At 43.8% G+C, this 17,322-nt stretch overlaps 1 protein-coding gene across 1 annotated transcript in view; it reads left to right on the top strand.

The window, feature by feature from the left end:
* galnt9 (polypeptide N-acetylgalactosaminyltransferase 9) overlaps positions 1-17,322 on the top strand; it is a gene marked incomplete at both ends in the record, with an annotated part of 136,804 nt that overhangs the window by 110,651 nt on the left and 8,831 nt on the right. Inside the window, 3 exons of the mRNA XM_080738364.1 lie at positions 4,749-4,934; positions 12,574-12,711; positions 15,320-15,415. Coding sequence (XP_080594490.1) covers positions 4,749-4,934; positions 12,574-12,711; positions 15,320-15,415 — 420 coding nt within the window. The remainder of the gene's footprint in view (positions 1-4,748; positions 4,935-12,573; positions 12,712-15,319; positions 15,416-17,322) is intronic.

A 17,322-nucleotide genomic window follows, 5' to 3' on the forward strand; every position in this document is an offset into this window, starting at 1 on the left:
AAATATTTGAATAACTGAGTGGGGCCAAACCTAATCTGCCAAGGGCTGTTTTTCTTTGCAATGGCAGATTCATCTGGCTACACAAGTCTAGCAAACTTGTATAGTATTGCTTTAAAGATTGACATGGGGTTCAGTCAAAGAGCATTCCTGAAATGCTTGGTTTTGCAAGATACTGTGGGTTCTTTGTGTCCAGCAACCTGCATCCATGCTTCTATAAGGTCATGCAAGGAAATTGTAGCTCTCATAAACCCAGCTAGGTATCTGACCTTCTGGAAATGTGTGTAGGGCAATTATTGATCCACAATCTGCTTTTAGTGCTGGGCTGCCTGCAATTACTCAATTATCTACAAAAGATACCCCATATGTAAGGCCACATGCACCTTAACACACAGATATGTGCACTTACATTACATGTATGCGTACACAATAAAGAGTATTGATTTTTAACCAAAGGCCTGGATAATGAAACCCAAGAGACACCACATTGCCAAACGTATGGGTCAGGCATCAAGGCATATACTGTAGCTGAATTAACAAGAGGCTATTGTTTTCAATTAGTTTGATCCTGACACACACGTTTAGCATCCATTGATCAGTAAGTTATGTAGCCTATGTATACAGTATTGTAGACTATATGACAAAACCGTATTCCTATTGGTTCCCCCCTCTATCCCACCCAGTGGTTTTGAAACGAATTTGTTGAAACTAAAATGGAGGAAGTCTGATAACGCTTTCTACTAGGAATCTTAGAAGGTCACTGTGAGTCATCAGTGGGGAAGATGGGAGGTTGGTGTATGAGGTTACTGTAGCAAACAGCAGTACTCAATGACTGACACCCATTTCACAATCACACATTTCTACTTGAGCATTGCTTAATCTGTACTATAATTGACCAAATCTGTGTGTGTGTGTGTGTGTGTGTGTGTGTGTGTGTGTGTGTGTGTGTGTGTGTGTGTGTGTGCGTGTGCGTGTGTGTGTGTGTCTGACCTCTTTCCCGGGCGTAACTCTGAAAACGTTCGACCAATTAGCCTTATTCACCTGGCGGCCATGTTTGAAATTTGCATTGAAACCGGGCGGCAACTGGGGTGGCAACTGGGGTGGCATTGCATTAACTTCATGTCATGTTTACATTTGAGGAGGACTGATAGACAAATAAAGGGTACATTTAGTTACTTTTTAGTGCGGTGCTAACTGCTCCTACGCATACCGGTACATGTCCCTATCAGTAACAACAGCTGTGGTCACACGAGACTAACATCATAGAAAGTACGCAGAGACCGACATCACCACAGCTGATGTGACAGACAGAACGGCCCATACAAGGAGATATGCACATGTGTTGTGTTATTTTCTCAGAGTTAACACCCAGAGTTTTACAATAACTAACATACGGTATCATGAAACTCACTGCACATTACAGTATATCATGTCTTCTACCACTTTTTGTGGTCACATGTTCAGATACTGGATTCTAATTGGCTTAAAACAGTGGTAAATCAGTCAACAACCTTGAGTTGGCTCATGGGCCCTGCCCACTGTTGTGTTGCAGTTGATTGTAACTAAATAACCTTGCAAGTTACAACTGTGTTTTCTTTCATTTATATGGTAGAAGTGGTAGAAAAGCAATTTACCATTCGAGGGTCGTGGGTTGTTGGCTGATGTTTCAGGGTTGTTTGGCACTCGGCTTCGCCTCGTGCCACAACCCTGAAACAGTGGTAAATCAGCCAACAACCCACTCCCTCTCATGGTAAATGGCTTACAACCTGCGTTGCCATTTCAAACAACACAGTACAAACCAAAAACGTACGGCACCACACCACATACACACACCGACACCGATTTTAATCCACAAGCTGTCCACCGTATACTTTTTATCCTAATCCATGAGGAGGTATATTTACTTGTTGGTTGTTAAATAAATATGGCCCATGCAGCAAGACTTCCCCCTTGCTCTTGACTTAATTGAGAGTCTGTGGTTCAGCAGAGCTTCCCACACATTAACATCAAGCGCGGGGTACAGTGTTTAGGTTCAGAGAAATGTTAATTGTCAGAGCATCTGTTAGGCATTGTGGTGATTGTCATTAAGAGACCGCGGTGTTGGAGATTCAGCAGTTTGTAAGGCTGGGAGGGTATTATGCTGTCCCTTTCTTATAGTTGTTCTGTTTGCCACTAGCTGCTAAGCCACTTTCCCACATTGAGGGATGTTTTGCAAAATTTGCATACTGTACCTGTAATGTTTTTGCCCTCAGCTATTTCACAGCAATTCTAAGGGTGTGGAAAGAATGCAGAGAGAAAGCACTCAATCAGCTGATGTGCCTGCCACTATTTCCAAACCTTCGGTATCAGACCTGTCATAGTCACATGTCACACTGCCCCAGAGTTTAGAGTCAATCAATACCTTGTGCATTTCTTATGGCATACATTTATAGTAGTGTATTACTTAGCATTTCTTTCTGTTTTTACACTCTGGGTATTCCACACTTTCTCTACATGCATGTCTCTCACTCAAATGTTCATTTTGTCTTTCTCTTTTGCAGTACTGTTTTAGTAACAACTGTAGGCTGTTACTACAGTACACAGGTTGCATAGAATAATGGAGTAAATGGACCGTCCACTCGTGTTGATACATCTTCTTTTAACATGTCAGATAGCCAAAATGGAGACCGTGTAGCAGTGGCACAGGACTTTATTCGAGACTGACCACGAAGATTAAACAAAAATATGACTCTACAGTACTGCATATTATTACTCCAAAGGTTCAGGTATTGTTTTTATGTTCTGTAGTTTATTTCTTTTTTCGGGCTTGTCACTGAACAACTCTCAGGGGACACTCGTATTTACAGGCCATTGGTTTACGGAATCATTTGTCATGCGCCTTTTCACTCACTTCAGCAGAAAATAATGGGCTGTAACACCTAATTGCTGTATCAAGCAAATGTGTGCGTGGTAAAGATAAACATGGGAGGGAAACTAACTGTGCAAAGACCTGACAATACAGAATAGAGACAGCGTTAAAGGTGAAGTCTGCTGATTTTCTCTTTTCGGTGGCCAAACCTTCATGTGGACATGAAGCGTGACAGACTGACATGAGGCGTGACAGACTGACATGAGGTGGACCTTTCTCCCTTTCATAGTAACTGCGACCTGATGGTTGCAATAATATACAGTGGTCTTCTTCATACATATATCCTGCGTCTATTAATGCATCTGTGCTGAAGGTCTTTTGACAAATGATGATGACGAATCATGCTACTGTACACCTACTGGTCTGATACATGCTAAAGCCCGTATCAGAGTCTACGGTGGAGACCTATCCACCGCAAATTTGAGGTGGAAAGCTTTCCACCTCAAGTCAGAAAATAAGTGCAGGCCATCATAGTCACGGCCCACGGTGAAGTCCTTTACCCCGTCTAGACCGGTTCAGGTCGACCAATCAGTGAACGGGGTGTAGAGCCTGCCTGTCTGATAGTAAAAACAGAGAGATGTGTTGGGACTCACGGTGGAAAGCTCTCCACCGTGAGGAATGATGTAACGTTGTAGTTTCATGACTCAAAAAGACTCGAAAAGACTACACCGCGGTGTAAAGCCTTCCACCGCGGACCCGACTATGATACGGGCTTCACAGCACAACATAAAAGGGATGTGTCTAACAGAGTTCTGGGTAAAGATCTATCATCTGCTCTTCTGAAAACTTGTAGCCGTAACATTGCCGTGAATACATTTTCAGTCATGTGTGCCGTGTGCTGCACTGTGCAAAGGAGAATCTCTGAGCGTTCTTCTAATGACGTCTCCAATATTTTCTTTAAACACTAAGTCAAGCACCATGTCACATTCCATATTGGCTTGCCCTTCGTGAGCTCAAGCAGAAACCTTGTGTGGTTTTGCTGCCAGGGGTGTCGCACCAAATTCTGGGCCCTGGGTACAAGGATTCAGTGTGGGCCCCCTATGAATGTTCTTCATAGGGTGAGGGGGTTTAACCCATTTTGACTGGGAATGCATTATATAAGCATTATTTTGTGCTCTAACTATTGAAAAATAGCAGATATACAAGCTCACAGCGTGGCACCGAGTGCCACGCTGCGAGCTTGTTTATCTGCTATTTTTAGATTTACTTGTAGATATGCTAATTTTGAAAAATCAAATAGAATATATCAAATCCTTATTTTTTTAAATATCCATGTTTCTATTTCAGTGTTGCTCCCCAAAATGATATGTATTTGGCCACGGACCCCCATCTCAAAATATTTTGTTCCAGGGACCCCCCAGAAGAGAACATTTTAGTTAAAGGAGCTATAGTCAACTTTTTCATTGTAGGGCCGACACTTTGTTTACATCCTAGTCTATAGACTACAATGTAAACAAAGTGTCGGCCTGACAATGGCCAAAATGATTATTTTATAATTATTTTACGCTTTTTGTGGTCATTTTTGAATAGAAACAAATATATGAAGCTTATTTTTTAATAAAATATTTTCGAAACATTATTTTTATTTTAGCATCCGTTTTTCAAGAAAAAGTTGACCATAGCTCCTTTAACGTTCGCTTAAAAAATACATATATTGTAAGATTTGCACACATTTTCACGACTTTTCTAAAATAGCAGATCTACAAGCTCGCAGCTCTGCTATTTTTCAATAGCTAAAGTATAGAATAATTAAGGCCTCCCTCCACCTTGGGCCCAAGTAACTCAGTCTCACTTTTCCCCCCCTTGTGACGCCCCTGTGTTTTGCTGCGTTTGTGTGCTGCAGGTGTGGCAGTGCGGGGGCAGCATGGAGGTCCTGCCGTGTGCCAGGGTGGCCCACATCGAGCGCACCAAGAAGCCATACAACAACGACATCGATTACTATGCCAAGCGAAATGCCCTGCGCGCTGCTGAGGTCTGGATGGACGAGTACAAGTCCCACGTCTACATGGCCTGGAACATTCCCATGAACGTAAGTTCTTCCATTTAGCTCAAATCTCTCAATTCCTCTATCTCAGTGGTTTCTCAAAGTGGGGGCCCCCAGCAGTGGTCCTGGAGCAAAATCAGTCCCCAGCCGAATGTGTTAATATTGCATCAAAATGCAGTTTAACCACTTTATCTGTATATGCCATTTGAACACGATTTACAAGCTCACAGCGCATTGCGAACTCTTTCTTTTTCTCCATTGATTTATCCTTCCCTTACTGCAATCCCAACCTTCAATCCATCTCTACCTCCATCCATTCTACCTCCGTCTCTTCATCCCTTCATCCCTCTTTCTGTCTTCTACTTTACCTGCCCTCTCCCTCATTCCCTGTCTTCTTTTCATTCTTCTCTCTCTGATTCACCTCCATCTGTGTTCTCACTTGTTCATTCAGACAAGCAACCCGGGGGCTCCAGAGATGGCAGTCAATAGGAATTGAGAATTCAGATTTCATCCGGCTCGACCTTCAGACTGCAGGGTGTAAAGCAGAGCAGAGTGGCAAGCTGGAGGTCTCTTGTGCAGATTGTGTCTGGAATGTACGAGAGTAGGGCTCCCACCCACGCTTAATCGGTTTCGTGTTTTATATGCATCAGTCGAGAATAATTGGTTTCGAGGGATCTTTGTCTGATGCCCCGCCAGATATAAATATATAGAACAATTTCCTTAATAAAGAGAGTTTAACATTGAATACAAATAGCTTCTTGAACCATGCCAAATAGGAGGATTTTCAGTGTGGGGCATGAGGCCCGAAAAGTATTCTAAAAACCCATGATAAATACAGTATGTGTTAAGGTAATTCCAAAAACAAAGTTTCTGCCAACATCAGAGTTAATGAAAAAAGCCGGTGACTACTAGAACCTGAAAATAGTCCAGAGATACCATTGCATTATTTATTGTTAAACAACTGCTACACACTCTAATTAGCTCTCATTATTGATCGCGAAGCAATCTTTGAATCCCCACTTTCAAAATGATTGCTTCCAGCGCCACCCAAAGTGTTATGAATGTCCCCCCCTTTGAGAAACAATTGAACAATGCTGTTATTCTTTAACTTCTAGCCACCGAAGTGGAAGTGCACAGAAAACTAACTTTGATGGCCCTGTTTTTGTGGCAGGTATTACCAAACATACTATTATCGCCCCGCCAGTCCACAGACTACGCTTCGCATCGGTTTGTCTGTTTCAATGGCAGTTGCGCGTGGTTATATTGGACTCCCAGGTGTGAATGTAATTGCACTAGTGTGAACCAGGGGACAGTTTTAGCATCTGTGCTGATGGCAATTGTGTCAAAGAAGAAGGGGTTAATATGAAGAATAAGGAGAGCAGACCCAAAAGGGTGGAAATGAAAACATCGTAATGACTAAAGTGTCACTGGCAGCGGCCAGCTCCATTCAGTCGCTGTACCATCACCATCTCTCGTCCCATGTAATTACAAACACAGCATCAGTCGCGCTAGCATGCTATTACCCCAGCTGTCCTGCAGTGCAGAGTTATTTGGTGTACAGTACAAAGAGCTAATGCTACCGCTAATCTGTTTCCCATCTCCTCTCCTCCATGCACAAAATCACGGAGTCGTGTTATTGGTTTGCGGGCACCTGCTGAGAACACAATTATTTGGCTGCGGTGTGCGTGGGTGTGCGTGCCATAGAGTTATACCGGTAGGTGCGTGCGTGTGTGTGTGCGTGTGTGGGTGTGACTGTGTACTTGTGCACGTGCGTGCATGATGCGTGCGTGCGTTTGTGTGTGTGACTGTGTACTCGCGTCCGTGCGCCTGTGTGTGTGTGTGTGTGTGTGTGTGTGTGTGTGTGTGTGTGTGTGTGTGTGTGTGTGTGTGTGTGTGTGTGTGTGTGCGTGTGCGTGTGTGCGTGTGCGTGTGTGTGTTTATGATTCTCCACACCAAGCAGCAGGTCCAAACAAACCCCCCCTGAAATTGAATGCATTTGTTGTCAGTGTTACACTGCGGTCATAAGCACCAGCGGACAATGGGTGAATAGCGCTCATTATTCACAGATGCTGAAAGGAGTGTTGGCAGCTGGCTGCGCACTCTGACAGATAGAGGCAGAGAAAGGGATGAGAGGTATCTACAGTAGGTTGGAAATGCCGGGGCCATTAATGAAATGATGCGCCGTGTGCGTGCTCTTTCTCCTCTGTGAACCTCCTTTGTATTTATAATTATTTGCGATATCGTATAGGACAGTAGTGATTCTCAACCTTTTTCATTTCAAGGACCCCCGGTTTACAATTCCATATTGTCATCATTGTGACCCCAATCTACAGTACACACATGGTAAAAGAGAGGGTTTTACAGTAAACCCTATATACCAGTAAGACGCCTAAGGGCGAAAAGCGACCTTGCCCTAAAGGGCGACGTCGCACCATCTGTGTTGGCTATATATGGATTCTGTTAGTGTGGTTCCCCTAACAGGGCATCGTCTGGGAATACCCATAGGCCTATATGGACTTTTATTTTATCCTTTATTAATATATATTGGACCAGTTACATAATGGAGATCCCTGATACCCATACGAAGATCCATGTATATGGAGATTTGGGCATAGTGGTTAGACTGACATGTGTATATATATTGGCATTCACAGATATGGAAATGAATGAGTTGTATTGTTGTTGATGTACTGCCTTATTATCTTGCTTATTATATTGTCAGTGTTGGTCAGCTCCATATATGGAGGTCCACAACATCACGGGAGAGAGGGCGAGATCATTTAGCGACCTACAACCGGGTCGCGACGTGGTCGGTAGTTTTCAGCGACCGGGTTGCAAAATCGAGCGACCGGGTCGCTAAATGGAGCGACCGGGTCGCTAAATCACCGACCGCGGCACTAAAGCGAGCACCCGGGTCGCTAAATGGAGCGACCGGGTCGCTAAATCACCGACCGCGGCACTAAAGCGAGCGACCGGGTCGCTAAATCGACCGACTGGGACGCTAATTCCATCGACCGGGACGCTAATTCCACCGACTGGGACGCTAATCCAGCGACCGGGTAGGTAAATCCACCGACCGGTGGTCGCTTCCACCGACCTACTAACCCTAACCCTAACCCTAACCCTAACCCTAAACCTAACCTCAGTAACCTTACCTCAGTTAGGCTAACCTGCCACGCAACCTCCCGACCGTTACCTCAGTTAGGCTAACCTGCCACGCAACCTCCCGACCGGGTCGCTAAATCACCGACCGCGTCGCTAAATCACCGACCGCGTCGCTAAATCACCGACCGCGTCGCTAAAGCGAGCGACCGGGTCGCTAAATCGACCGACTGGGGCGCAAAATCTTCCGACCGGGTCGCTAAATCTACCGACCTAAAACTGCAGGCAGGTCGGTAGATTTAGCGACCGGGTCGGTCGATTTAGCGGCGCGGTCGGTGATTTAGCGACCCGGTCGCTCGATTTAGCGACCCGGTCGCTGAAAACTACCGACCACGCCGCGACCCGGTTGTAGGTCGCTAAATGATCTCGCTCCTACTGCATCACGGTTCTCTATATTTGGGCAGGTCAGCCATAGGCATTGAGGTCAGCTATAGACATTGAGGTGTTACGGAATCGCAGACATACTGACAGTATGTGGCGGTTTACATACTTAACTCGCAATAATGTAATTGATTGATTGGTTTGAGTGTTTGGGTATTGGCCTAATACTACAGTATAAGACAGCAGAATTTTTCCCCCCTTTCAATTCTATCTAAAAGAACTTTGCATCATTTTCTGTACACTGTAAAATCCTTAATTTAACTCTGACAGTGTACAAACGGACCCGCAATTGGTGCCATTTGTACACTCAGTTATTTACAGACCCTTATTACGGGTCCATTTGGTTCAATTTGTACACTGACTGAGTTGCAGAGCCGACAGAGTCCATTTGGTTCCTGACTATCAATCATTTAGCTGTGAACCCGCTGGAACCCCCTGAAGGACCCCTGGGGGTCCCCGGGCTGCACTTTGACTTTGAGGCACGAGAGCAATGAACAGACAGGATTCAATCATAGATTAGTAAGGGAACATGTGTGCCAGAGGTTAGTCTTAACTACTGCACCTTTAACAGGCACTATGTCTTTGCAATTCTGTATGCACATTAATGTGTCTTTATGTCTCTCTGCGGGATTGCCACCAAATGTTTATGTGCTGTGCATACTGTATGTATGTTTGCATATGCATAAGTGTACTGTATGCACATACTGTATGTGATATTTGTGTGTGTATTCACATAATGTGATATGCGTGTGTGTTTGGGGGTGTGTTGTCTTTGTGTTAAGGATTATTCATGTCCCAGCGAAATGTTTGTGTGAGTGCGTACGCGTGCGTGTATGTCCGTGCATGGGCGTGTATGTGCAAGCGTGAATAATTTGTCTATGCACGTGCAATACAGTTAGTCCATAATCCTTGTGTCTGTGTGAAAGCATGCATGTTTTGTGTGTGCAGCTCTACTGTATATAATGCCTATATTTGCGTGCGTGTGTATGTGTGGCGTGTGTGCGTGCGTACGTGCGTGTGTGTGCATACATGTGACTGAATGCATGTATGCATATGTATGTCACGGCTGGGCCACAGCGTTGCCAGGCACTGTGAGGGCTATTAGGCATTCCCCTCCCATCAATCAGGGGAGGCTTCCTCCATATCGCCAACAGTGAGGCTGTGAGCGCTCATAATTAAGCAGCTGATTAGAATTTGCTCAGCACAAGGATCATGTGTAATGAAAGAACAATGAAGGTCCCACACGACAGACACATCTATCCATCTCTAAACCAAACACTATCAGCCCTCTCAGCCCTCCCTCTCTCTGTCCCCATCCCATTCTCCTAAGCCTGTAAGCCTTCCCGCCCACCCCGCTCTCTGCTTCTCATCCTTCAGGGGTCTTCCATTTTTCTTACAACTAACATTGGAACATGGCAGTTTAAAGTAAAGTTCCCAATGGCTAAGTAGGTTTACTTTTACATTTCATGGCAGTTTTTCGCCATTGTCTTATAATTGGAGCAGGAATCTACGTATTTCTTTTCTTTTCTATTCTATTCTATTCTATTCTATTCTATTCTATTCTATTCTATTCTATTCTATTCTTCACTTAACTCATCTGGTGCCGATCCCGAACTAGTTCGGCTTTATTTCAATCCAATACAATCTTTTTTTTTATTAATTCACTTACCCCGAGCTGCTTGTAGAGTCGTGGGTGGTCCTGGCTCGCTAGCCGCTAGCCAGCTAGCCGTTCTACTCTGTCCGACGATATATTCCATTAAAAATGGTTTAAAATACATTTTTGAGCTCCCCAATGTTCACCCGATGTTCGGCGCCGCTTCCGATGAGTACACGAGTGTGCCGATCCCGAAGTAGTTCGGCTTTATTTAATTAAATGAATAAAATGATAAGAGGCCTTCTGAAGCCTGGCTTGATTTTTGTAGCTACTAGCCGAAAGCTAACAACGTCCCGGCCGGCCGTAATTTGCGAACGCAATCGCCAATCTCCGCCTAATCCAATGAAAGACCGCATCTTTAAAGGCTTATATCTCTTTTTTGTGTTTTAGGAAAGCTGCGCGAGGTTTATTTACGGCGAAATCGCCCAAAAATGATCTTTTAGATGACAAAATGGGAATAGCCATTCTGTTAGCATCTTCATCCGGGACATTTCCATGCCGTGCATGAACGTGAGCACGTCAGGTCCTGGAAGCTGAAGTCCTGGAAGCTAAAGCGCTCGCCTATGAGAGATGCGCTGGCATTCTTTGGCCCCTAGAGGGCGCTGGCACTCAAAGAGTTAACAGAACTAAGTGGAATCCTGACAAGCACTTGGAACTTTAGTTGATGCATTACATTTAGTTTTTTGACTAGGTTCGTCAGATAACTAGAAAAAGTGCTCCTCGGAGCACAGGTCTCCACCAGGTAAGGTAGGTTATTGTGGGCCAGCATTATTGGCCAATCAGGATGGAATATGCAGAATCGGACAGATCCGTGTTGATTACTTTACTATAGAGAAAATGTGTACTGATTTGCGTGATTTTTTGACACATTTTGTGGGGGGAAAAAAATCTAAAATCTACCTCCTGGTGCCACTATAATCGGGCCATTTCAAAAGGGTGGCATTTGTTCCTCAATGTAGTGCGAATCATCGCAATTGGATGCTGTGTTCATGATTTGCGGCATTTTGTTCAAAACGGGCCAGTCAGGATGGAATATGAAAAATCTAACGATCACATGACTATAGAGATTTGCATGATCTTTGGACAAAATCAGTAGTCTAAAAATGTGTTTTGCACAAAAATCGGCCTCCCCACCGGTTGAGAACCACTGCCTTAGGGGATGATCACACTGAGAAGAATCACTACAGGTGCATACGCTTCAGAAACGTCTTGGCACACAGGTGTCCACAGAAAGCATTTTTTGGCTCCCAGCGCTACCGCTGTACTTGGCACTTTAAATGCATTTTAGTCTCACGTAGCCAGACAACTATTCCACAATCTCCAAATGCTACAGTATAGATTCTTGGAGGAAGCGGGCATCCGTATGTCATTCCCGTTCACGAAAATATATTTTAAAATTATTATTATCATTTTTTAAATTCCAATTCTGCTTAACAGCAAGCTATACTGCATACTGTATGCTTGATAATTTTGATTTATATTAGGATAAATTTGCGCAACTGTAAAGTCGAAACGGAAGTGGAGGGGAAGCGTTCCGCTTTCCCCCTTTACTCATCAACAGAGCTTCTGTGCTCCAGACTGTATGACCGGAAGCATTTGAACGTTTTGGGAGGCAACAGTCTGGCCACGCAAGACTAAATGCGCTGTGACGAGCGGTGTGAGTATTTACATTTTTATACACGTCTAAAACCGTTAGAAAAACGGGATGCACTTACCATGCAACCATAGGAAAACAATGGTTTTATTGGTAACACATTTTGTTCATGACATACATATTGTTGCAGACGTGTTTCTAGCGACGTGTCTCAGTGTGATCGCCAAAAAAAACTGCCTTTCAATCACCATGATATGCGTTTTGTGCAATATGATCCCATTTATGTTAAAATTGATGATAAAGTTACGGGGGGCGTGGACAACTAAACTGATATCAACCGGCTGTATGTGTTCTTCTTCGTGTGCTTTATTTCGGGAGGCTCAACACCACATTCTCCCATGTATCCCTGCAGTTCCACGTGACCGTTGACAGCCATTAGCATTCCTTATGATTCCTTGGGTACCATTAAAACAATGATGGCGACACCCATACAAGGGACAAAAAAGCGTCATTTTCGCAGCATAGAAAGCAATGGCTTCGCACCGTCCATGTTTTTTTTTACAGTCTATGGTTGGGATGCCTGATGTCATACCCACTTACCGCATTGACCATAAAGCTGAATAACCCAGTTCAAATACAGCTCCTTTCATGTCTTGCGTGCCTCTTCCCATTTATTATAGTTTCTGTATCTATCATTGCTGCTAAAAGGTCAAGGAAACAAAAATAATTTTACTCTTGTCTACTCGTATACAAGATGTAATAATATTATATCACCACCTCTCTGCTGTCTCACTACAGTTCTGCCTTATACTGTATAAATGCTAAAATGTGTATTGTCAGATGATAAACCTACTTGCTGAATGGGGATTTTCCTTTGCTGTTTTGCTTAACAGAACCCAGGGGTGGACTTCGGGGACGTGTCGGAGCGTGTGGCACTCAGAAAGAGGCTGCAGTGTCAAAGCTTTCGGTGGTATCTGGAACACGTGTACCCAGAGATGAGAATCTACAATAACACCATCACGTATGGCGAGGTGAGACATTATAAATCCATTTGTATTGTGTCATGTACAGTATGTATGGGTATATATAGGTATATCTAACCCTTGTGCTTGAGTAACTACTGTATGGAGAAACATACTTGAACATTAGAGGAAGGTACATACTGTATATATTGAAGGAGATATATACTTTCGAGCATAACGCATCACACAATCGGGAAAACAAATTGAGCCATGCCATAGCAAAGGTAGGCTAAATAGACAACCTTTTCTATCCCCATTATTTCAACGTTATTTAATAATGATTATGCTTACTGAATTACTAGTGTCTTTCCTCAGGAGAGAGCTACAGTATTTTCATCAGTGTGCAGTACTGTTCGTGTGTGTTGTTAGATGATTAGATCCATGTACAGTACAAAAACATCACAAACAGTACAAACATTTGAAATATTGAAAGCGTTTTAAATAGCACAGCTCTCTGTAACAGAATCAGATCATATCAACTGTTTAACACAATGACAAAATTGGGTTTTTTCATTTTGCTAAAGATCAACCTGTTTTCAAAATGGATTTTAATCATTATCATTATTTGTAATGATTATATCTAACAAAACTGAATGGTGAAGGCATAATATCCGTATTAGTTTCTCCAGCAGACACATAGTCCAGCAGACTGTCTGCAGCCTTTTGCCTTTCACAGTCCAGTCAGTTTATTGGAAACATGCTAGTATACAGCCCCGTTTTATTGTATAGCCTATAGACATTTTTCATGGACACTTAAGGTCCATATATAGACACCCGTCTACTGTAGGTCAGTGCAGCTGTCACTTTGTCTGTCCACGTAGTTTATTTGGAATTGGACTTATGAACTCCCAAGATAACTTTAAATCTAATCAAATAAAAAATAAGATATGTTTTTTATTTTTTTTATTACAGAACAGGGTTTGTGGTATGTGATGGTTAATTCAAAATGGGGAATCATGATTTAAAGAGCACCCATGTGTACACTTGGATATGCTGTTAATTAGATTCCACAGCTGAGTAAAATTAGCTGCAGAGAGCTTATTAATTCATGAGACACATTATCCCACATCTTATTTTTGTATTATTTAGATGTTTTTCATACATGCTTTTATTGAATTATTCGAAGGCTGTTTGTGTGGAGGACAAAATGCAGCAGCAGATATCTGCCTCGCTATGTATTACACAACCCTTTATTTGCACAGAGGGAATGTTCAAACGCATTCTATGCTGTGCAATAGAGCACACAAAAGCAGTGCTATTGTGCAGTGCTGAGAGTGTGTGTGTGTGTCTGTGTGTGTGCGTGCGTGCGTGCGTGCGTGCGTGCGTGCGTGCGTGCGTGCGTGCGTGCGCTCGTTCGTGCGTGCATGCGTGTAGACTGAAACATCACACTGACAACATATTTTGCCTCTTTCTTCACTTCAAAGATTTCAGTAGAAAATAAAAAGAAACAATTTAATTCACTCCAGTCAGCCTGCGAGTATAAAAGTATCCTGTTGCTGTAGTAACATGACATGACGTGACTGACTCACAGCGACACAAAGTTGGCATACCGGTATACACACAATTACAGTAGAGTATAGGCACAGTTTCTTGCCGCCTAGATTCGTTAGAGCTCAGCTGTGTGACTTCTTTACACGATGGTGGGAGAAGAAAGTTGCAAAGGTTTTGATAACAGGTTGAAAAATGATACGCCAAACATGACATCAAATCTTTTGTTGACAGATCCCCCAATCCACCCATCTTGCACTCTTGTTAACCCCGGCTGTGCCGATTGTGGTGGTATCGTTTCAAACTGTCCCGTCCTGACAAGTGTGGGACAAACCGTTACCCTTTTGTTGTCAGCTTGGTAGAGCGGTGGCTGCAGAAGCCTGGAGAGAAGAGAAGGATCATCTGGAGTGGTGGAAAAAGTACTCTTTTTACTTAAGTAAAAGTATCAATACTGCAATGTAGAAATACTCTCTGTTACAAGTACGGTAAAAGTCCAGAATTCAAAATGCACTTGAGTTAAAGTACAAAAGTATTGGCATCAAAATGTATCAAAAGTACAAGTACTCATTATGCAGAATGCTTCAAGCTTTCAACTGTATAAACATCTTTTGAAAATAGCAGATCTACAAGCTCACCATGCGTCGCATTACATACACCACTCACATACGCCACTGATCATCTGTCAGCAGCCAGCGCACAGCTGTGGCTCTTACTTTCTTCCAGCATTGACCGGCCTCGGCCCCGCACGGAACACCCTCTCTCTCTGACAAGCCTCGCATGATAGATGGCACTCACAACCTGGAAATGAAGTCATATGTATTCAAATCACACCACGGAGACATCTGAAAGCGTGGCCCCCGTGCTCTCGCTTGTTCGCTCGCTGCCGCTGTGCCACGCTGCCACCATCTGGGGCCTGGAGGAGATGGAGACAGAAAGAGGGATAGGATGGGGGATCTGGCGCCACTGAGAGATGGTTCTGTACTCTCTGAGTCTAAAGATGACTACTTGTGATAGGAGACATAGTAACTGGGAAACAACAAACAGGCCTGTGTTGAAACCTGTGGAGAGGAGACGGATAATACTAAACAACAAGCGGTGTTTATCTTCCTGTCTGTCCGGTGTGTTTCAGGTGAGAAACAGCAAAGCTAGTGGATACTGTCTGGACCAGGGCTCCGAAGATGACGACAGAGCCATCTTATACCCCTGCCACGGCATGTCCTCACAGGTGAGAACCCACAACAATTGATGCATTTATTTCAGTGGTTCTCAACCTGTGGGTCGGGACCCCCAGAGGGGTCCTCAAATTATTTTGGGGGGGGTCCCCAGATGTTTAGCTAACATTGTTTTCTCATTCAACAGTAAACAGAATAACATAACTGTATAAGTGTAATAGTGTATACAGGGTATCTATCTGCACATTTCTTGCACATTTCTTATTTTGTCAAATATGTTTTATTGCCAACAGATTAGCAAGAGTTACAAAATTGACACGTTATCCGAGAGGTATCTGCACATTTCTAAAGTGACAATTTAAGTCCTTTTTAGTACCTCTGGTCAAACATTGGTCAAATTGTGAAATATCTGAGGCAGAAATTGTGAAAATACCCAATCTACATGCTCACAACGCTGTGAGCATGTAGATTGGGTATTTTCACAATGGAATGGTTCGAGTCAAACTAAATGTAATGCCAACTGTGGGGGGTTCCCAGTTAAAATAGGATTATTATGGGGGTTGCGGCCTGAAAGGTTGAGAACCACTGATTTATTTAAAGATCATGCTGAGGCATTTCTGCTTTGACGGTATAATGAAGAGACAAGCGAGCAAGAGTAGAGAGTATTATGTGCAATTTGTGGAAATGATTATTTTGAATTGTCATTATGCAGGACCACCCAAGACAATTAGGTTTCGTTGGGAGGCGCTCTACTGCCGACCAAATATAGAAAACGTTCACTTGTCACTCCTGGAGGTCAATTCTATTGGCCAATCCTGTTACAAGGTCCGCCTTCCGCGGCGCCTAAAAACCACCTCCTCGAAAACCGGCTTCTGCTCGAACACACGAACAAAGGGCCGAGAATCGGAAGGAGTACTTCCTTCCAGAGTTTATTAAACTATTATTGTTTAGTTACACTCTTCCAGTTCGTATTCCTTCCTTTGGGATCCATAGACCCCCGGAAGCGACAACGGCCAATGTCCAATCACATACCTTCCTGGCAGAGGCCATGTGCACGGCCCCTGCCACACAGGACCCCGGGCCCACCGGACCCAGGGGTAGGGATCAGAAGAAAATAGAGACCCTGACAGGCTAAGCCCGCCCCTTATAAGAATCAGTAGCAAGTGCACTCATAAGGAAAAAGGTCCCCCTTCACGAGACCACCAATTCGCTGGTCTTGGAAGGAAACCGAGAGGACTGAGCCCGCCAGTCCTTCAGTCACTAGAAAGGTGAATAACTGCTAACAACAGTCCAAAACACCCTAAACAGAAGAAGCAGCCACCAGCAGGACTGAATTTGGCAAGGACCGGGGCGCGATGTTCAGGTGACAAGAAGCTTGCTAGCGGTGGATAATTCCTACCGAGTGAAAACTGGAACGTAGAATTGATTGAAGAAAAGTCGCAGAACCCGTGGACGAACCCTCTTTTATCGCTTTAGGTTAACTCTGCGACGATTATATCTTACCTTGACCTGAAGGTTGTTGGAGCGAGTGAGTGTACGTTTGTCTAGGTTAGAGCAGAAGACGTAAAAGAGGCGGTGACTAGGGGCGTCACCGGTTTTAAAGGCGCCGCGGAAGGCGGACCTTGTAACATGATTGACATGCCCTTCATCAGCCAATAGAATTGACCTCTGGGAGTGAACGAGTGAACGTTTTCTGTATTTGGTCGGCAGTAGAGCGCCTCCCAAAGGAAGGAGTATGAACTGGAAGAGTGTAATTAAACTAAATATTGTTCAAATGTATGCTACGGATAGTGTCATTTCAAATTAAAATCCCTCCAGCCTTTTGTACACATTCCAGCTACAGTATAGGATTCAATTATATTAGGAAGTACACCGTGAAAATGATGTATAGTGCATCCATGTTGTTTTCCCCCCCATCATTGTCTTGTAACCTTTCAAGAACATTGCACTGACAGCACTG

The sequence above is a fragment of the Nannobrachium achirus genome (assembly GCF_963921795.1).
Source record: "Nannobrachium achirus genome assembly, chromosome: 12".
Taxonomy (NCBI): domain Eukaryota; kingdom Metazoa; phylum Chordata; class Actinopteri; order Myctophiformes; family Myctophidae; genus Nannobrachium; species Nannobrachium achirus.